We start from the raw sequence: 20,706 nt of genomic DNA on the forward strand, positions 1-20,706 counted from the left end.
AAAAGTGATCTAAACGGATATTGAACAGTTAAAATTTTAAAAAGACTCTTGGAAACTGTTAGGTTTTAAGATCATGTTTCAACATTTAAGTGAAACTTTAGCCCCTTTTATACTGCAAACTACAATTAACTTTCATATATTTAACAAATTTAACTAAATTGTAATTTGTTACACAAAAAAAGATATAAATTAAGCTTAACCTGTTGAGCGTGGGTGGAGACCACCCTACAAAAGTAGAAAATTGAGTTTGTAGAAGTAATATTACATTTTTTTTTACCTCTCGTTATAGGAATCCTCTGAATGTTGAAGTTATATATGACACAGTAAAAAATAGTTAATACACATTCATAAAACCTCTAGTAGTCACTTTTTCTGCCTTATAATTCTTGTAGACTTCAGGTTAAGGTCACTCCAGATTTATGTGCAAATATGTACGTCTAAGTTTCGAGTTGACTTAACGTCCTGTTCCACAAGAACATATTTGTATTTGTAGCCTTTCGTTTGACAGGGAAACTACTTAAATATCAAAGGAAGCTATACATTATGTTATACTTATTTTTTACTGCGACAATCAAATTAAATTAAAAAAAAAAACGCAAATGAATACTTAAATGCTATAGAAATAAATGTGGGGAACTATTACAAGACAAATTACTAATGGAATGGAATTGGAACAAATTTGTTAAACACACAATTGCCTGCTTGTTCTAAAGAAAGAAATGCTATTATCAAGTTTACACTGTCAAAAACACAATTATTAAGAATTATTTATTCAATTCAAATTATACTCAATATTTAATGCCACTTTATATGATGTAGCCCTATCTACATTTACTATAAGTTTACAGTGTCGAACCTGCAAAGGTTAAGTATTTCTTTGCATAAATTAGATCTCAATACCTTTATATTCCGAGACATCGTCCAATGTTTCCAAACGAAGCCGAATGTGTTCCAGAGTGTTATTGAAGTGTTTTGTTATTTGCTCAGTTTCGTCTGAACTTTCTAGGTTCGGAAGTTCTTCCTTGATTTTTTTAATAACCTTAAAGCAAATAGAAATACACAGTAAAACCAAATTAAAATAACTATTTATAACAATAGTATCTCCATCATGTAGTATCATGTAATGTATTTATCATAACGTCATTATTATTCTAGCAGTATCCGCAACTAGTCAATTTAAGGCCCTTTTCTCCAAATTCCAGAAACATATTTTATACCTGACTCAATTATTAAAAAATATTAAATTACCTGGTTTAAAATGTCGATATTTACTTGTTCATTCCCTTTTTCCAAAAAGTAAACGTAATGGTTAAGTAGCTCCACAAAGAGCTGAACTTGAACGCTTACATCCATACACTGCTTTGCTATCCGTAAGCCTTTCTTCAAGCATTCGACCACTCTGAAACGGAAAAGAACTGAAGTTTTAGGAGATATGTAAAAAAATAGGTCAAAATTAACCATTTATGAGTTAAGATATGTAGGTATTGAGAGGATAGAAGGAAAATGTGGAAAATACTAAATTTACATCTTGATTTAAGCACAATAATTATGGAAAACATCTGAAAATTTATTAATGTACCTTTTTCCATCACGTGCCTCCTCTCTATTGCTCGCTAAACTTTTACCACTCCAGAATAAATGACTACAGGTACCCACCCCTCTGCATTGGTCTGGTTTCTTTAAAAGTTTACTGGCGGCTGGAAACAAGTTAAAAATTAAGTTAAAACGATATAATAAAGCAACAACGAGATTTAGTAGATAGGGCCGGCCCAATGAAAGCAAAAAATAATAACAATGAAAAGAAATGAAAATCAATGCAATAGTCGCAGTAAAACCTTCAGAAAATTGAAACATATTATTACTTAATTCACCATTCCAGTCTTTAAACTTGAATTTTCTCATATTTTTCTAGAACTATTTTAAAACGAAAACTATTTAAAACTTTAAAACAAAAATGGTTCAGAAATTTTTTTGAACGACCTTTCCAAAAATATGTAAGTTTTTATATATGTTTATCCAATATAGTGACTCTGACAACTATGATTTACCTTTGATGCTATGATTACCCTTCTCTCCCTAAGACATAATTAATGCAATCGACAAAATAACCTCAATGAGTCTTTGTTCAAGAAAAAACAATATATTTCGTTAAAACATGTCCCTTACCCTATGAACTGTACTTACCTAAAGCACACTGAGTCCTTAAAGGATCAGAATTTTCCTCAGAGAAGCAACTGATCTGTTCCAATGTACCTACGATTAGAGTAATAGCAGCGAGTTGTGCTTTTGAATCAGATATTTCATCTTCATACAATGAAAAGGCTTGAGACATGAATTCGTAAGCCACAGTTTCATGATTATCGAAACCTAAAACGAAAATATGCATATTTACACTAAAATTGTCGAAAAGAACGTGGCAGTGTTTGCAGAAACATTTTTTTTTAACACGTACTGTAAATGACAGCAAAGGCTTTGAGAGACGATTGAAAATTATAGATATGATTTATTGGGGAAAAAACTGTAGATAATATAAATAAACGTTTTTTTCTGGACTTTTTATTTAACTTACCAATTTGATCGATGGCTAGAGCTCCCTGCAAGAACAATCTCAAAGGCAATTCAGCCAATTCGGCTTTCACCAAAGCTGTAATAGTTTGATGGCAAAATTGAAATAGTTTCGTACACTTTTTTTCCCATTTTTCTTCTTTTAGAGCTTTGTATTTATAGGCCAGTTGGTATGCTTGGAATATCAAAGGAGGTAATGTATATTTAATTTTTGAAGCGCCACCGGTACCTAGAATCTAAAGGAAATAGAAAATTTTCTCTCGTTTTCTTTTAATAAGAAAATAGGACTACCTACGTGATTGAATAATACTATAAAAGTAGTAATGTGACTTTAAATTCAGAAACTTTCTTGTTACCTTACGAGCAGCGGACAAAATCAAATATTGTTCATCAGCAGCATTCGCTTTTAGTTGATGAATAAAACGGGCAAGTAAACATTGCTCTTCTGCCAATTCTTCAATATCCACTTCTCCTAGTGGATGATCCTTTTTCTCCGAAACCAAAGTGTTGAGCAAAGTTAAAGCTTGTTCTGTCTCATCAGGTGTAGGTATTATTGTTTCATTTTCAAGAGCATTGTTGAGAATGTAAATGCTTAATAATTTCCGTCCATTGTAATCCAGATGTTGCATTAAACCTATATTTAGTTTGTTTTAGTTTGGGCACATCATGAGTCAATTCTTCAATGCGAAGCAAGGACTTCAACTTTTAATTCACTAGTAGCTTTAAAAAATTTAATACACTGACATAACTGACAGTATTTAGTAAAGCTCGTAACATTTTCTGATGAACTAGACTTACCTGCATAATGCTTCAACTTTAACACTTCTAAAACATTGTTATAAGAATCAATAGGTATTTTCAATAGTTTTTGTAGTTCTTTAGCTACAGAAGTGTGATTCTCAAGATGTTCTAAACCAAGACGTTGAAACATCTAAGAATATAAAAACTGTAATAGTAAATTACAAATTTTTGATTAAGATAAAATCTAACGTTACCTCAACACTAGATAGCATTACTTTATCAATATAATCAATTCTGTCTGGGTAACATTTTAGAGCCAAATTCACGAGAGCCACTTGCAAAGCAACCATGTCTTCTGAAGGCAAATATTGCCTATTGGTTATTATTGAAGAAACTTGATCAGAAAACACCTCAAACAGCTGAACTTCTTTTAAAATACTGACACCTAAAACATATTGTAGGAAAGAATTACATCAATCAAGAACTTAGAAGAATAGATTTTAAAATTTTTTAACTTGTATGGTTCCAGTAAATGTTAAATTGCTAACTTTGAGGTAGCCACCCACACGAACAATAATTGTATATATATATGTAATTTCCACTATTTCTTATAATTCCCAACATATTTTAATCTAAAATGACCTCACCCTCACTGCTCACATTGTCGGATCTTTGATTAAAAGTGGCGAGCCTTTCCATCAAGCTAATCACGATGTTTTTGACGTTGACGCCTTGTTCTAGTTCGGCACACGACTTCAAAAATGGGGTAAGTGTTTGGATGTGAAATTCATCTGGGAATACTTGAATAATGCATTCCATTAGATATTCTTGAGCAATCGCGTCCCGACAACTAACAACCTATAATAAAAAGCCATTTCCATCTGCTTTAGACTATGTATTAAGAGTAGATGTTAAATGCATAATTTAAATACCATATGAGACATAATTTTCATACTATCAATTTACCTGCTCCAAAATTCCTGGCAAAACAAGTTTTTGATATTTTTCCAAAGTAACTGTTTCCAATTGACTTAAACGCACTAAATTGGTACCAACCAAAATTCTCAATTCCTCTCTTTCCCTTTCTCTATGCTGCCGCTCTCTAGAATGACCTTGATGTTGCATTCTTACCTAATACACAAATATTTATAGCTCCACAAGGAACAACAAAAAATCATATACCCATAGCTTATTCATTTCTGCAAAATTCATTAACACAAAATCAATGGAGTCTTTAACAGTGCCTTCGGGAGCGTCTCCTTCAGTATCGGGAGCATCAGGTAACACATTCCTGGTGCATTGTAAAAGATAGTTTCTTAGAAAAAGACCTCTTAATGGATGCTGCACACCTAGTAAATAAATATGTATAATGTATCATATTTTGAAGGTTAAGTACCAATATGTAATAAAAATTATCAATAATATTTAGGCAAATTGCATGAGGGCAAATTAATTTGTAGCAAAATAACAAATTGAAAGCTTTTTTCATAATTTCTGATTGTAATTAACAAATATCCAAAATTACAATATGATACATTGTACAACAAATACGAAAATATTTTCATAAAAATCCTCTAGTTTCTAAAAATTTAATATGAATAAGTATAAAATTTGAAGTACATATATTATTTTTTTAAATTGTTTCAGAAAATACTTACCTCTACACATTTCCACCAAATCTTTAAGTAAATCTCTCCTTAATGTTGTATTAGTTTTAATATAAACAAGTCCAACAGTTATCAAGAGATACAGCCTTGGAACAATATTACCAGCATATTGAACCAGCTCATATAAATCTGGCACTTTTCTGCCTTTCAGAAATTCATCCACAAGGTACAATTCAAGGTGCCTTAGTTCATCTGTAATTGCCATGTCTAAAAAACACATGAAGGGATGACATCAACCAAACACCAATAAGGATAAGAAAGGCATTCCCCAAATGGTTATAAGATTTCCTCTTTTCTTGATCAAGAATATTTTGATTCACATGCCAGTATATACCCATGTACCCCATACAATACATCATGTAGTGTTTGATACTTAATTAATTGAAACTTGAATGAAAAATCAAGTCCGATCAATCCAAAAACCATTAACATTGCCTAAGAATGCCTATAAGCTTACCCCTCTGACCTGACCTCACACATTTTAAGTGCAATTTAAAAGTACAATGAGACAAAATACCTGCACTTTTTTAGTTTAGTTTTATACTGCCTTCTTAATTAGTATATTGTTGGTCTTTACTAAATAAATAATAAACTGTTGTATATAAAATACATTAAATACCTAATAGAATTAGCAATAAAGACAACACTTTCAAGATAAGCTGCTAAATGTTTGCTCTGCTAGAGATGTAAGTATAAGGATACACATGTAAATAAATGAGGACCTATACCACCAAGGTTCCTTTTTAAAATAAGTTGTGAAAACCACTAACAAAAATTCTGAGGAATATTTTTGATCTACCCTGGATTTACTTTATATAGTTTTCATTTTAATTCCAAATTTAGGTGAGTGAGAGCTAGCCCAACTATCAGTATCACCTTATTAGTAATAAATAACAGCTGTTCTTATGACTTGATTAATTACACTAAAACATAACTTCCCATGTATGTGTAAGTGAATAGTTACAAAAAAATACTGGTGTCTCATGAGATGTCTCAATACTGTATCACGAAACTAATCTAATTGTTTCACTGGAGATAAATATAAAACCCTCAGACAAGTTTCAAATATAAACACTACTTGGCAAATCATAATATTGTTGCAGAGATTGGTTTATAAGACTTAAAATACAAAAATCAAACAAATGTTGCTTACAAAGTTCATAGTAACTCTTTGGAGAGAGTAAAGAAGTTCGAAGTTCTGCAAGCATAGCACTGGCATTTTTAAGGGCATCCATTAACTTGTTCTTATCTAAAGCTCGCTTCATATGAAAAGCTTGAGCTTTTACCACACTTAAGGCATCATGTAGATATTTTTCCTGCTCTTCCACTGGCGATATTTGAGGCGGAGTTGAAGGCTAAAATAATAAATCAACTTACATTATCATTTTAAAAAGAAAAATCTACTTCAAAAAGGTAAGGAAACAACTAGCATCAAGACGAAATAAATTACCAAAAAATTACTGAAAAGAGAAGAAAATTCTTCTTTCCAAATGTCAGGAATTACTGGAGAACCCATAGCTTTACAAAATATACGCAGTAAAAAACTAAATTTCCCTTACCATTTTAGTTTAAATTTCCTTTTTCTATGTAAATAAATTCGCTGCTTAAAATTTGTGAAAAAATAAACATTGACCGATGTCTTGTCACTGTCAATCAATATACATTTGAATAATGTACTATACGTACATCGGTCCATTTCGCTCTTTCTTTCCAAAAAGATGAGAAAAAGGAAGACAAAAGTATATTGCGAGGTCTATACCATTGACCACAAAGAAATCATTTGTCGGGGTAATGTTAAAACGTTAAACCACTACCTTCGCAAGCTGATATTCTCTATGTATAACACGTCTCACGATACTAGTGATATGGAGTGTATTTTTTGAGCGGAAATTAAACAAACATTCTCGGTACGACGTACTGGAGACCGTGTTTCAGTCTGTGTGGGATTTTTATCTACTAACAAACTCCATATGTCTTGAGGATTTCGTGCCCGGTGCCTATGAATCCTAGATCTCTCCACGACAGTGGTTAGGATTCGCTTTCCTTTTGTAAAACGCCTTGTAAATCGCCAGTTGAATGGTTGCGGCTTGACAAATTGATGATACCTTTACTTTGCTAGGCGGGTGCTTATGTCATTTTATGAGTTCTACACGTCTACAGCTCTACAGTTGGTGCCTTGGCTGGTTTCATATCTGAACTTAAAGGAGTGTATGTTTCCGCGCATCTACGTTTAGAGTATACACAGAACGAAGTAAATAGTGGGGATCAGTTCCGTATTGCATATTGATCGCTATGGTCAGGCCGAGCAAAATTGTCGGTTCGCTTCATTAAAAAAAAAAATTAATACATACGATTGATGATATTGTATTTGCAATATTTTTGATCGACTCGGTTACGGTTCTGCACAAGGAAGAAGCCACTTTTACCAATTAATTTAGTTTTTATTTTAATTTTCATTAAATTTCTACTGATTTTTTTATTTATTTCTGCAATTTTATTTTGTTTTATGCTTAAGAATTGTATTTATTTTCTTATTTGATTTTAAAAATAAACATTTAAAATAAATTTGATAGCAAACTTTAATTAATAATCAACCAACCTGGTAACATTTCCAAGCTCGTTCTGGCAATGACCCGCTATGTGTGAAAACATATACTCCATATCACTAGTGTCGTGAGATGTATTGCCTGCCATGAAATTTTCGCACGTGAGAAACATATGATTGAAACGCACAAAAATTTAAAGATTGCGCATTATTCCTATAACATTTATATAAATTTGTACAGTAAGACAGAAACTTTGTCGATGACCAAGATATTACGAATGGTGTTAAACAAAACGATTTCTGATATAAAAATCAACCCTTACAGGTTTTGTATATTATAGTTAACGTGACCTAACCTTCAGCGTAAAACAACTTTTCTCTCACGCCAGTTTATTACACACGGTGCAGTTTCTGTACTTTACAAACTAAAGCTTCAATTCCAAAGACTAATCTATGTACATAAAAACTGCAACGCTTTAAAATTTTTATTTTCAAGTTCAAAATCTAATCAAATAATAAAGAATACATGTGGTAGAACAAAAAATTGTTAATTAAAAAATATTAAACCACAAAATGCCTCAGTTACCATATCTAACTTGAATATATTTTAAAGGGATTACATTCTTGAAATTATTCCCTGGCTAGGTATACTCCAAATGATGACAATCCTTCTTTGGCTCTCTTTAGATTTCTAGATAGTGTTTAGTTTACATCATTGAAACGGGAACACAAAATTAAAGTCCACCTATATAAAAGGATACCATTATTACTATAACCATTTTAACTTGAATTTTGCTAAATTACGCTCTTATTAATACTATAAATTAATGCCAAAAAATCAATTTCGAAGGTTTAAGTTAAAATAATGAAAAATATGATAAAATAATTAAAATAAAAAGGAAAAATAATATTAAAATGTTGCATATCAAAAAATTGTTGACATTTGACATTGACGCGTGTATTGTCAAAGGGATGTGTCAATGGTTAAATATTCGTTTAAGCGGCTCCTCCCGTTCCCCGGCCCAATCCACCGCTTAAAGTTTGTATGTGATTTGAGGTTTACCTTGCGTGTAGTTTTTAGTTTTGCATTATTCTAATCTCAAAAAGTGAAAACAAATTTTAAATTCAAATTAAAATTTCGAATTAATTTCGGAATAGAAATGGAATGGAAACATTTATAATTATTAAAGCAGGATGGTTACTATGAAAAAACGTTACATTACCTTCTATTCCTATATAAGGTTAAGTGGTTGTATATTTTTTTAATTTATAGCAACAATGGGAATTATTATTGCAAAGTTTCGGGTAAGCATATGTGAGTAAGCCATGTTTGAATCCCTTTCTGGACTCAATGAATTTCCAGAAAAAAACCAGTACTTTAGACATCCTCACAAAATTAGAGAAGGATATAGTATCCATTGAAGATTTCCAGAAAAGAACCCAACAAACTCAAAGGAAGATAGTGCTTCGCTTTCTGCTACTTGCCATCCTAATATTTATTGCACTTGTGTTTCTTTTATATATCTACTTCTCACAAATAACACAAGACCAAAAGCTGATATGGACTTTACCAGTTGTTGCCTTTCCCTTCCTGTAAGTACTTACAAGTTTGTTACTTAATCAGTTGAAAACTGTGCAAATCAGGGTGTTTAATTTTTTTTGTAGCAGGACAACCAAACATTCATTGAATTTATTCAGGCCTAATAATATACCCATATAATTTATAAGAATTGCATAGTATGCTAAATGTCATACATATTTTTAGACATTTTTGTCTTTTTAGTAGCCAGTTGCTGTCCATGTACTAAAGTTTTGTCTGAAATAGGATCCCAGTCTACCTGCCACCATACAGCTAATATTGTGCTAAGCAAAGATTGTTAAAACTACACAACATCCCAGTACAACACTGCTTTAAATTTCTCAATAATAGGTCTTTTATTACAATAATAATTCTATTTATTAATATTCATGAGTATAATAATCTTTGCAAATAACAAAAGTAAAAATTAAGAAATAAAAACTGATATTCAATCCATATTTAAACCAATTAAAAGTATAATATGATTTTGACACCTTTTCTTATCCTCCATTATCATTGTGTAGCTCTAAGAAACATTATAACTTCTCTATCCAACATTTTATTTTATGTAGCTACTTTCGCAACATAAAAAAGGGGACCAGGACTTCCTGGACAATCTCTAAGAGTTTCTATTATTTCATTAATGGTGAATTCATAACCCATATATTTAAATGAAATGCTATTATATTTTTTTGGCCATCCAGTAATGTGTAAACAAATATTTTCCTAAAGTTCTTATATATAATAATTTTCTATTTTTAGCATGTGGCTGATAAAAATATTTCTCACTTGGTATTATAATAGAAAACTTAGAAGAAATGAAAATAAACTTTTATCTCTCAAGGAAAAGAAGAAAAATATACTAGAAAATGTTAAAGAAACAGAAACTTACAAAGTTGCAAAAGAAATTTTAGACAAATTTGGAAATGAACCAAAAATGCCAGTTCTCCAGAGTCCTGTTAAGGAGAATGCAGCACCTTTTGCTACCACTGTGCGAAGAGAATATGAAAATGGTAAGTTTTATGTGCTGATTCAGAAACTAACATAATAAAGTAAGACCAAACAATACAATACAATTTTGGGCACCTTGAACTGTGAAATGAATGAGTGGGCAAAATGTCAACTTCATCTGAACTGAAATGATATGGTAATCAACGAAACTACTTGTCATATTATTGCATAAATTTGTAAAGTAGCATGTATTTGACACATAATGTAATGTGCATTTATGGTGTACAGCTTCTTTCTCTTGTTTTATTTACAGTTTACATTGTGTAGTATCCTCATTAAATATCAATATTCCAAATAGTGAACATATAAAAAAAAAAATTCTTGTTTCTAATAATGTAATCACATCTGTCAATGTACAACAAACTTCTCTCTATCAAGATGTAATTTGCAATGCAAGTATGATAATACATACTTTTGACATCAGCGGAAAAAAGGCGCAAATAAATGCACTCATGATTAGTTTATAATTTTGTATTTTAATTATTTTTCATGTAAATAATTTCCTAGGTAAATTTTATTTGTATGATTAAATTCCTGGGTGTATATAAGATTTTAACTGAATTCCAGTTCTAAGGCAACGGAACCTTGCTGCTATGGCAGGACGCACGTCATTTGGAGGGTTGCCAGGAACTCCTTTACACTCACGTCATCAGCTGGCATTGCCTGCACCATCCACTGTCAGGTAGCGCAAAAATATTTAATAATTTTTTACTTAAATTAAATTTTTTCTACAACCCTAAAAATATGACAAGTAATGAGTATCAATGTTAGGGTTTAGTTTTTTCATTATCATTTCTTTCATTTGTGTCACAATACTTTACACAATGCTAGCTTGGAGTGTATAAAAATGTTTTCAAATTTTTGTTTTATGATGTTTTCTATTATAAAAACTATAGATGATTACTAAGAGACAATTTTTATTTGCAAAAGGATTGAAAGTATTTGAGGTTTTGTAATTCCAAAACCGGATGGAGGTACATCATTTTACTAAATTATATTTTTTAAATATCACTCTGAAAATGAATAGTTTTCAGCATAAAATTTTACATCTTTTAACCCTCGGTCTATTTAAAATCTATAAGAATGTAAGTTTGCAAAAGAAGTCTTAGATTTCCTTAAAATGTGAACATTTTTAAGAGTTTTTAGGATATCTTGCGAGACATGAGTAAACTTTAAATATTTTTTTATAAGCCCATAATGGCATGATTTAAATAGAACATATGACAAATGATATTGAAAATTTTACGTTTAAAATCTAGTTTAATACGTCCAAAAAGGGATAGATGATCACAACTTTTTCCATGTATTATGAATCTGTTTGATAGCGTTTGTCCTTGGTCCAACTACGCAAAATTCTCAAAATTGTTAAGTTACGTTATCGAATTTGTTTAGTTTCCTCGCGAAATTGCCGACGAAATTAAAACATGGAGTGAAACATGAGATTCTGAATTAGTGTGCTATATAGGGATTTAATTTTTTTATTTTAAATGAAATTTACACTTTTTTGAATAATCCTATATGTTTAAAATAATGTTCTGCCTATATCTGTACCTTCATCTTTTACCTTTTGTAGTTAAACCGTTCTTCTATATCAATTTTCAAGATAACTGCTGGTCCAATTATTCTGAGATATTCTGTTACAATATTTTGATAAACTTACCTGTTCCTTGTATGGTGGGAGATAAAAATATTCAACGATATTTATATATAAATAGAGATCTGTAGCAGACTACAATGTACTTCCCTCCATACATTGTTAGAGTATGTATCCTTTTTTCAGGGCAACAAACGTCATTCGAACCCCCGGCAAGCCTCTAGCAATAACTTCAGCAACGCCCCCTACGTTACCACGTAGCATCTTATCTAGGGACAGATCAGTTTTGGATAAGGTAGTGGAATATCTGGTCGGAGATGGTCCATCGAATCGATATGCACTGATCTGTGCTAATTGTTCCAATCATAATGGTAAATTGTTAATAATGTATATTCAGCGAAATAAGAATTTTGTATTAAAAAACATATCACTTTACATCAAGTTAAACATTGCGATCAGTTTGCCAATTTAGAGTAATTCTTAGGTATGGCTCTTAAAGAGGAATTTGAGTACTTAGCTTTCACATGCTGTTACTGCAAGGCATTCAACCCAGCTCGGAAAAAGCGCCCTGTTGGTCCTAAATTTGATTCTTCTTTAATGCTTAAACCGGCTAAAACTGTTTCCAATGACGCTGAATCTTCCAATTCTGAAAGGAATTCTGATCAAGATTCGGATACGGATTCAGAGGTGAGATTCGATCGTTATTCAAATCCGTTTTTTTTAAGTTATATTTTTTCATAATGTACGTTTTTCCCGTAACTTTTTACACACTTTAACGTATTCAGCCAATCGTCGAGGAACCAAGAAGTGACTCTCCTGATACAGCAAAAACTTCAGACTATGAAAAGATATCAGATTCAGAGTTGCATAACGACGATTCAAAAATGGATGTTGAGAGCCCAGATAACCCCTTTCCCACTGCCAAAACAACAAACTGTACCGAGAGTAAAGATGCCGTGGATGTTGTAACAGACATTTCTGACAACTAAATCAAGACTGATATAAAAAAATTTTCATCTGGTAACATAATGCAGAGATTGACAACGAAACGGTGAATATAAATAACAGTCTTGGTGGTTTGTATATAGTGGTTGTTGGTTTTAGAGGCTTAGTTGTTAAATGGAAATATCCTAGTCAACAAAGCCAAGAACTATCTTATCTCTTATCTTTTAAATGATCAAAGTTGTCAATTTTGCATTTGCTGTTTGGAAAAGGGGAGGTTTAGTGTTTTTTTTCTATAGATTTTCTTAGTAATTTATTTATTTTACCTTATGAATGTTACCGAAATTTGTCTAAGTATTTGTTTACTCAGCTTTCTTTATTTTAGATCTTCCAGATTAAATCATAAATAATTTTGTAGCTCACAACAATAATCAAAATATTTAGAAATTTTTTATCTAACCATGTCCAACATGTTTTACTTTTTCAAATATCTTCATTAAATGATTCACCAAGAGTCATTAGTGTTTTTAAAATAGCAATTAATTGTTTTATGGTAAATTATGAAATGAAATTATAATTTTTATAGGCCTAATTCGGGTTTAGGATATTGTAAATAATGGAGTGTTGTTAACGGTTGCATTTTTTTCACTAATTGCTGATAAATATAGCTTGATTTTTGTTAAATGTTTATTTTTTATTTCACTGAAGTTGTACTATCCCTTCCTTACTCACTTTAAGAATAAGAATTTGATCAAGTTGCTCCTATGTATATGCGAACTTTACACTGCTCACTTTTTGGGATAAACAATAACACTGCACGTCATTTAAAAATGCCCGAAGTGCTTTCTAAGGTAGTATGGCTTAAGTTAGATGAAACGGACCTTCAATAAAGTCTTGGCAAGGTTCTGCAACTTTCAGTTTATTGTTACCTATTTTTTGTTCAAAATCGATATTAAACTAAACTCCAAAGTGGGAACGCTGGTCACACTCACTTCGTTGGTCTTTATCGAAAGCATAGTAAGACTTATACGGTCCTCCCCCTACTTATACAATTCCTATATATTCGGACTTGAACTAGTGATATTTGTATACACAGCTAAATGCATTTTTTTTATAAATTAACGTATTTATCCTTCTAAATTTCCTTCTTTCTAGAATCAAAATAATTTCTACTATTAGATTCAAGTCAAGTCAACAAAATAACATTTGATCTTATTCAGCATAATCTAATCATAGCTCCACTAAACGCATATCCAAAATAAGACTAAATCTTGAATTGCTCACGATGAGGTAATACATATTAAAAAAAAACAAAATTTGATATTATTGCTCCTTGGTTGTATGCGAGTACGATTTATGAATAGTAACTCTCAAAATTATTCCACTGTATTTAAATTAATAACCCAACCTAGGTACTAGTCGAAATAAAGACACTCGGTATAAGGAATTCCTGACCAACTGAATTCTGTATTTTTGAATGACGGTCTGTATTATTCGAAAATGCCTATTTATTACCTTTAATCCGTCATCTGCCATATTCCAAATAATGTGTCAAAGGCCAAAAACAAAAATAAATCTTTTTTGTTTTTGTATTAATTGATTTAAAAACAAATTGATTATTATTTGAAAACTGAAATGAACAAATAGGTACTAAAGCTGTTTTTAGATTAAATAATTTCCATTTACTTGAATACTAATAAGTTTTAAGTTGTATACAATCTAATCTTGCAATAAAAGCTTTAAACTAGATAGGTATGGAAAATTTCCCTTCTAGTAAGAAATCTTCAGATCCTGAGGGAACTATGACTTCCCCTGAAAATAATGACCAAAATGAACATCAAATAACCGAACCCGAGGCAAAAAAGAACGATTCAGTGACAAATCGAACTTTGCCTTTAACTGAAAACGCAACGAATTCCCATCCTTTGATGTATTCTCCAGGATCTGCTATGCCTCTGGATTTTCCAGATTTGATACCAGAACAAGCCAAGAATAAGTACAAAGAAATAAAATTTAATCCAGAAGCTCATAGCACTGCTCTGGAAAACAGCACTGATTCATGTGATTCCTTTGAGAGGCAACTAAATTTGCCTATTTTGGATTACAATGAAAAATTACCAGGTTTGTCATTTAGGTAGATAGAATGCATTATAAGAGTTTTTATTTTATTTTTTACATATTTCAGACTTTCCTAAAAGTCCTTCAGCTTTAAAAAAATTGCTCATGTATGATTTACCTGTAGAAACTTCTTATGATCCTACTAGTGATACTGAGAATGATAAGTCTATTTATGAAGCACATTTAAGTGCAAATTTACAAAATGTCTCTCTCACTATGAATGAGAAAGAAGGTATGTATTACTAAACAATATTTGTTGTATTATTTTTAAGTACCAACACTCCATGTCACAGATGGCATCCCAAGGGACGTGTCTGAGAAGTTGTCATGTCTACATTTCTAATAGTCCCCTTTTTGAGAAATTTAAGTACTTATCGATATATGCTATGGTAGGGTGATTTTTGGAAATCTATGCTTTTTTACTTGTTTTAATTTAAACCTGTGATGCCATGTGTTACATAAAATTTTCTTCCTTGGTCTATAATATATTAACAGTTCACACTTTTAAAATTAGTGAGATAGGATGACTTACATTATGAAGATATCTTTGTAAATTGATTTCACAGAGATGAGAAGGCTATAGTGGTATAGAATCATAAAGTAATGAGACTTATAGCATAGGGAACAGCCATTACAACCTAGGTATTGGATTTTTTTTGTATTTTTATGAATCAATAAAATTAATCAGCCTTGTTATCTCCTTAATGCAATTTTTTTTTCTCTTATCTAATGATTTTTCTTTTAGATTACTCACAAATACAGATATGTCAAAAAATAAATATTATGAACTCCATGTGACCCACTAAAACATTTTCACACATATCAAATTTTGAGAGGGCTTTTTGCATAATTTCAATACTATCCAATTTTTTCAAGTCACAACCAATAATTATATACAAAAAAAATTACTTTATGATTTTTTTATACTTTATTAATGTATGAATTACTAATTCAATATGTTAGTATTCCAAATGCTTAGACCTACCAAACTAATAAAAATTTTTGGTAATACAGCATGTTCTACTGACCATAAGTGTAAACATATTTTATCTAAAAGTAAACAGTTTGATTTTTCTCATTATTTTGAAAATATCTAAGTTAAGAACTTGAAAGTTTGTAAAATGTCAGTTTTTAGGTTGCAAATAAGATATCTACTGTGTGTCTAAGTGAAAATATGATGCTATTTTAAAGGAATTATTTGAAATTCTTTTAATATTCAAATTTTTAATGCTTTTAAAGCTAACAATGCATTTCATTTAGCTTGTAACCATTTCAAATGACTAAAACTCTTTACCTTTAACGTTATTAATGTAATTTAAAAAAAAAACATATTGTAGGGTAAGTCAATAAGTTTTTACTAATGAAAAAAAATTAAAAATCATTATTTCTTATAGAACTTATATCTTATACATTTTTTAATGGTACAGTCCATATATTTTAGCAATTAAAATGGCATTTCTTCCATATTTCTGATCTCGATATAGTACAATCTGATACTCTTTCTGCATATACAAATATAATGACATTAGTCATTAATGCCTCAAAATTGATAATAAAGGATATGTGTTTGGTTATACAGTTTTATTATAATAATTTGTGTTACATTTTTATGGCATCTATTTTTTAGGTAATTTAAATTTTCTTGCCCATAACAAAAGAAGCAATAAATTACGACGGATTAGACTAGCCCCAAAGGAGGAAACAAAGGAAAGTGATGATTCATCACTAGATAGCGACTCTGATGGAAGTCTTAAATCTGATATATTTGAAGAAGACGCTGCAAAAACCAAGACTGATATGGATGAAGGTAATATGTACATTTGTGTTAATATTATTGTAATATTAGAGTGAGCTCACATTTAATTATAATATATTTAATTCTGTTTGGTATGGCAGAAAAAAAAGATAATTTTAGAACCACTGGATATAATGTCGTTTTGTAGGCTGCATTTTACATACTTTACTTGACTCCTATTTAAACGTCTTTTTAGATAATAATACATCAGAACCAATAGAACCTCTAAGTGCTGCAGATGAAAGGAGACACGCCCGAAATTGGCAACGAATGGTTTTGCCAGGTGGAGAGCACAGAACTATCGATATGCGTGTCATTGAGCCCTACAAAAGGGTTCTCTCCCACGGTGGTTATTTAAGAGCTGGTGGGCATACTGCAATTGTTCTATTTGCTGCCTGTTACCTCCCTGATAGATCCCGCATCGACTACGATTACGTCATGGATAATTTGTTTTTGTGAGTTGAATAAAATTTTTTACTTGTGAAACATGTGACAGACAGATAGATCAGGATAAAATTAAGATACACTTGAGATCCACTTTGCTAAAATAGTCAATTTTATGAAGCTTATGTTTGTCAGTATTTCACTAAAGGTGCATATTTTTAAATTACAGATATATTTTGTGGACTTTGGAGCGATTGGTAACAGACGATTATGTAATGGTCTACTTTCATGGAGCAGCTACCAAATTACCCTCGTTTTCTTGGTTGAAGAGGTGTTATGAGATGGTTGGTCGGAAGCTGAGAAAGAATTTGAGTCATCTTTATATTGTACATCCTACCTTTTGGATCAAGACGATGTTGTACATGTCCAAACCGTTTATAAGGTATATAAATATCTTTACTATGCAATATACAAAATACTACAAATACGGGGGAATGTATGGAGACCTTTTTAAGAGATATGGGATCGGTTGAATTCAGGAAAATATGCGCAATTTAATTCTCACTTGGAATTTGCTTTGAAATTGAAGAAGATCTGGATATTCCCAAGGAGAGCAATATCAAATGTTTCAAATTTTGTTTCTTCTCAAAAACCTGTTTTTGTACTCTTGACAGGTAACAGTCAAATCTCAAACAATGTGTATTCATATTATGTATCTCACTTTATTGATCGTATTTATTACTATTGCCTTCATAAAGCTTGCTACCTCACCCTAGTCAAAAAAACCTATGCATTTACTGTTTCTAAACTGGATGAAAAATATAACTTTTGTTAGTTGATATAAGTGGCGCACCATAAAAAAATTTAGGACGATAAAGAGGGCTCGAACTCTAAAAAATATAACCTTGTAAGAGTTTGAAGTTGGTTTTAGGAGCCAGTTGATATAAATTTATGAGAAATTTGTATTCCAAATTCTAGACATCTCAACAATTGAAAAAACTGCAAAGGAAAAACAAAAATTTGAAAATTTAACACTATGTTCGTTAATATTTACAAAATAGTCTGGAATTCGTAGTAACTTACAATATTGCTAGAGTTGCATTCATTGAATGCCAACAAGAGCAGAATTCTTATAAACACCCTTATATCAAGTAATGCGGTAGATTTGTCAATACATTTGTAAATTTGATGTTTATATATCATTCATGTTAAAATAATTCTACTGGTGAAATTATTTTATAATAAAGTATCATTAATAAATTTAAAAAACCTAAAATAGACGTTGAAATATCAGAGGCGCAAATTAGATAAATTATCTATTATTTGTTATCAGTGTCAAGTTTTTTATGGGGAGTGGTAAATTACTTAATCAGTACCATGTTTACGGTTCACTGCCTATTGCCAGGTGTCTCAAAATTATGGCCGTTATTATTGATTCAATAATTTGTTTTCATCTACAGCCTTATGTTTTTTTAACATTTGCAGTTCCAAATTCTACAGAAAAATCTCCTTTATCGGTAATCTACGAGATCTACTCTCAAGAGTTCCTTTGGAAGCCGCCGCGATTCCCGATAAAGTCAAGGCGTTTGACAGTTTACACTGCACCGCTTAATAAAGCCCCATGTACTTAAAACGCCTAGAAGCCTCTCTAGAAACGCTTTATTCAATTCATTAAAAAAAAGTATTATTTACCGATGGAAGTACACGAATATGTGTAGGATCTAGGACTAGTTTTAGACAGATATGTTTTAATAGCAAATAATTCTGCAATAAACCACTGTTTGCAGTTTCGGAGATCATGATATTATATTTTCGCAAACACGACTTTTATATTAACAGATTTTAGAAAGCAATATTTCTTTTTCTGTTATAAATGTTTTTTTTGGGTGATTATGAAGGTGTTTGTTAACTTTTACGTTTCAATTTACCTTAATTATAGTTTTCAATTTCAAGAAAATTCTATTAGAAATAAGGCAATTAGCTAATCTTTTCGTTTTCAGGTAAAGCCAATAAAATAAAAGCTAAGAGTACTTTAATCTATTTATCTTCGGCATTAATTTCTGAAATTTAAACTTTAATTGGGTGTTATTTTATAGCTGTACTAATGAAAAGAGATTTAAAAGGTAAGAATATTATTTTACGTATACTTTTTGAACTTACTCAAATTGCTTTTTCTCTACACCATTTAATTTTTATCCTGTTTAATCCATCTGTGAACAGTACCTGACTACGGTACAATGTTATACTTTTTAAGTTTTATTTTAATTATTAGTCTGGAGTATATATTTTTTATAGATTGGTGGAACTATATATATATTTCGTTTGTGTGAAGAGATATGTACGAAATGCGTCGCTTAATATCCGTACGCATCCGATTTCATTTTTCATCTCGTATTTTAGAAATAATGTTAAGATTTCACTGCATACCAATTAAATGAGTATTTTTATTCACTGTAATAGTTTAATTTTTGGGTTACTACGCCAATTAATAATACAATCTTTGGCCCAACCTTTCACAGTACTACATGAGATACATAACTTAAGTAAATTTGAAAATAGATCTCTTGCGAAATTGCACTGCTTTTATAGACACTTGAAACACAACGAAATGCACTAGAAAATCATCTGAATTTTTACCTTATGCACTTAAGAAATATTATATAGTATGGAATCTCAATATCTTTTTGTTAACTGCCTGTGTTATTTATGAAGTTGTTCCCTCAGATTTCCAGAAAAATCCAAGAAAAACAGACAATGGGAAAGTGCCCACTTACTAGTTTATGCAAAATTTAAGGGAATGGCTGAATATACGTATTCTTAATTTTTGATACGAAGGAGATTTTAATGTATTTATATGTTTTTTTTTGTTTATAAAAATATCAAAAAATAGTAGTAAAAGTAATGTTTATGGGTTTTGATGTATAAGAAACTGTTATAAAGTAGCAATTAAAGGTTATTATTTACATTTTATGAGTTTTTGTCCTAAAGCTTCGGGAAATGCTTATCTCAATTAATTTTGGAACTGCAATAAATTTTAAATGAATTTTGTAACTTTTAATGCCTTTCTAAAATTTGAAAATCCTCGCCGATCGGAACGGTATTCGGTCTCTACCCTTAATCTGCACAATTACAGCTTATAGTTTAAGTTAAAATGTCATCAATACCTATATTTTTTATTTCAAATTTTAAATGAAATTTAATTTAAATATTAATGAAATATCGAATATCTACAATAAGTGTATTGTGAATGAACAAAACACTACCCTTATTCGGACTCAGGGTAGCAGAGCCGTTTTCGATTAACCAATTCTCCGTCTTAGGATTGAGCTTTCAGAGGGATACTCTCTTCTACACCTAGTAAAAGAGTACTACTCACACTTGGCCTCAATATTGGAGGATAATTGTATAAGAGCTGCCTATTATTAGAAGTTACTTCTGTCATAACCGCAACGTCTGATTCTGCCCCCCAAAAACCAAATAGGTCATGATGTTTTCTTGGTACCAGAAAATTAAAAACGTATTTGGTAATGCATCAAGTTTTTATACTTCTGATGACATTATGAAGTGTAAATGCATAGTTTTTCATACATTGACAGGCAAATAATATTATGATTTGCTGACAGACTTATCACAGCTCTTAAAGAGGTTACTAAGACATAAAAAAAGATAGGAAAATTTACGGGAATTAGACGAAAGTGTTAGAATTTTCAGTTATTGAGTTGCACATTAAACATCAGATGAAGAAAAAAGTGCGAAGTCACACAT

General features: G+C 30.8%; 3 protein-coding genes and 1 long non-coding RNA gene across 6 annotated transcripts; 2 read left to right on the forward strand and 2 right to left on the reverse strand.

Moving 5' to 3' along the window:
* Window positions 1-120: 120 nt before the first annotated feature.
* Vps35 (Vacuolar protein sorting 35) lies at window positions 121-6,680 on the reverse strand. 2 transcript variants are annotated; one of them, XM_066296252.1, is made up of 14 exons: window positions 6,533-6,680; window positions 6,127-6,328; window positions 4,965-5,180; window positions 4,489-4,655; window positions 4,273-4,437; window positions 3,954-4,164; window positions 3,561-3,751; window positions 3,364-3,496; window positions 2,922-3,199; window positions 2,570-2,801; window positions 2,185-2,367; window positions 1,580-1,697; window positions 1,249-1,399; window positions 121-1,039 (listed from the first exon to the last, which is right to left on the reverse strand). In XM_066296252.1, exons 1-14 carry the CDS (start codon window positions 6,533-6,535, stop codon window positions 887-889), a joined length of 2,403 nt encoding a protein of 800 aa, XP_066152349.1. In that variant the 5' UTR covers window positions 6,536-6,680; the 3' UTR covers window positions 121-886. The 2 variants fall into 2 exon arrangements, with proteins under 2 accessions (XP_066152349.1, XP_066152348.1); XM_066296251.1 differs by having other exon boundaries at window positions 6,424-6,551.
* Window positions 6,681-7,990: 1,310 nt separating this feature from the next.
* LOC136346812 (uncharacterized) lies at window positions 7,991-8,467 on the reverse strand. The gene is made up of 2 exons (XR_010733370.1): window positions 8,323-8,467; window positions 7,991-8,263 (listed from the first exon to the last, which is right to left on the reverse strand). It is a non-coding gene; the product is annotated as an uncharacterized lncRNA (long non-coding RNA).
* Window positions 8,468-8,517: 50 nt separating this feature from the next.
* Window positions 8,518-13,328, forward strand: Lnpk (zinc-ribbon metal-binding protein lunapark). The gene is made up of 7 exons (XM_066296258.1): window positions 8,518-8,823; window positions 8,882-9,111; window positions 9,860-10,110; window positions 10,676-10,790; window positions 11,889-12,073; window positions 12,187-12,389; window positions 12,488-13,328. The coding sequence occupies exons 1-7, from the start codon at window positions 8,797-8,799 to the stop codon at window positions 12,689-12,691; spliced, it is 1,215 nt and encodes a 404-aa protein (XP_066152355.1). The 5' UTR covers window positions 8,518-8,796; the 3' UTR covers window positions 12,692-13,328.
* An 811-nt stretch (window positions 13,329-14,139) lies between these two features.
* Window positions 14,140-19,906, forward strand: LOC136346694 (protein prune homolog 2). 2 transcript variants are annotated; one of them, XM_066296049.1, is made up of 7 exons: window positions 14,140-14,291; window positions 14,419-14,765; window positions 14,830-14,994; window positions 16,390-16,569; window positions 16,754-17,012; window positions 17,171-17,383; window positions 18,427-19,906. In XM_066296049.1, exons 2-7 carry the CDS (start codon window positions 14,447-14,449, stop codon window positions 18,551-18,553), a joined length of 1,263 nt encoding a protein of 420 aa, XP_066152146.1. In that variant the 5' UTR covers window positions 14,140-14,291; window positions 14,419-14,446; the 3' UTR covers window positions 18,554-19,906. The 2 variants fall into 2 exon arrangements, with proteins under 2 accessions (XP_066152146.1, XP_066152144.1); XM_066296047.1 differs by having other exon boundaries at window positions 14,140-14,765.
* The last annotated feature ends 800 nt before the right edge of the window (window positions 19,907-20,706 follow it).

Source organism: Euwallacea fornicatus, chromosome 24 (assembly GCF_040115645.1).
Source record: "Euwallacea fornicatus isolate EFF26 chromosome 24, ASM4011564v1, whole genome shotgun sequence".
Lineage (NCBI taxonomy): Eukaryota > Metazoa > Arthropoda > Insecta > Coleoptera > Curculionidae > Euwallacea > Euwallacea fornicatus.

Excerpts from the sequence above, each read along its gene's own strand:
- Vps35 (XM_066296251.1), bottom strand. The coding sequence starts at position 6,489 with ATGGGTTCTCCAGTAATTCCTGACATTTGGAAAGAAGAATTTTCTTCT. Across the intron at positions 1,400-1,579 it reads GAGGCACGTGATGGAAAAAG|AGTGGTCGAATGCTTGAAGA; the intron begins GTACATTAATAA and ends TTTCCGTTTCAG. Across the intron at positions 1,040-1,248 it reads ATATCGACATTTTAAACCAG|GTTATTAAAAAAATCAAGGA; the intron begins GTAATTTAATAT and ends ATTTGCTTTAAG.
- Lnpk (XM_066296258.1), top strand. The coding sequence starts at position 8,797 with ATGGGAATTATTATTGCAAAGTTTCGG. Across the intron at positions 10,111-10,675 it reads GCGAAGAGAATATGAAAATG|TTCTAAGGCAACGGAACCTT; the intron begins GTAAGTTTTATG and ends ACTGAATTCCAG. Across the intron at positions 10,791-11,888 it reads CCTGCACCATCCACTGTCAG|GGCAACAAACGTCATTCGAA; the intron begins GTAGCGCAAAAA and ends TCCTTTTTTCAG.
- LOC136346694 (XM_066296047.1), top strand. The coding sequence starts at position 14,399 with ATGGAAAATTTCCCTTCTAGTAAGAAATCTTCAGATCCTGAGGGAACT. Across the intron at positions 14,766-14,829 it reads TTACAATGAAAAATTACCAG|ACTTTCCTAAAAGTCCTTCA; the intron begins GTTTGTCATTTA and ends TACATATTTCAG. Across the intron at positions 17,013-17,170 it reads GTCATGGATAATTTGTTTTT|ATATATTTTGTGGACTTTGG; the intron begins GTGAGTTGAATA and ends TTTAAATTACAG.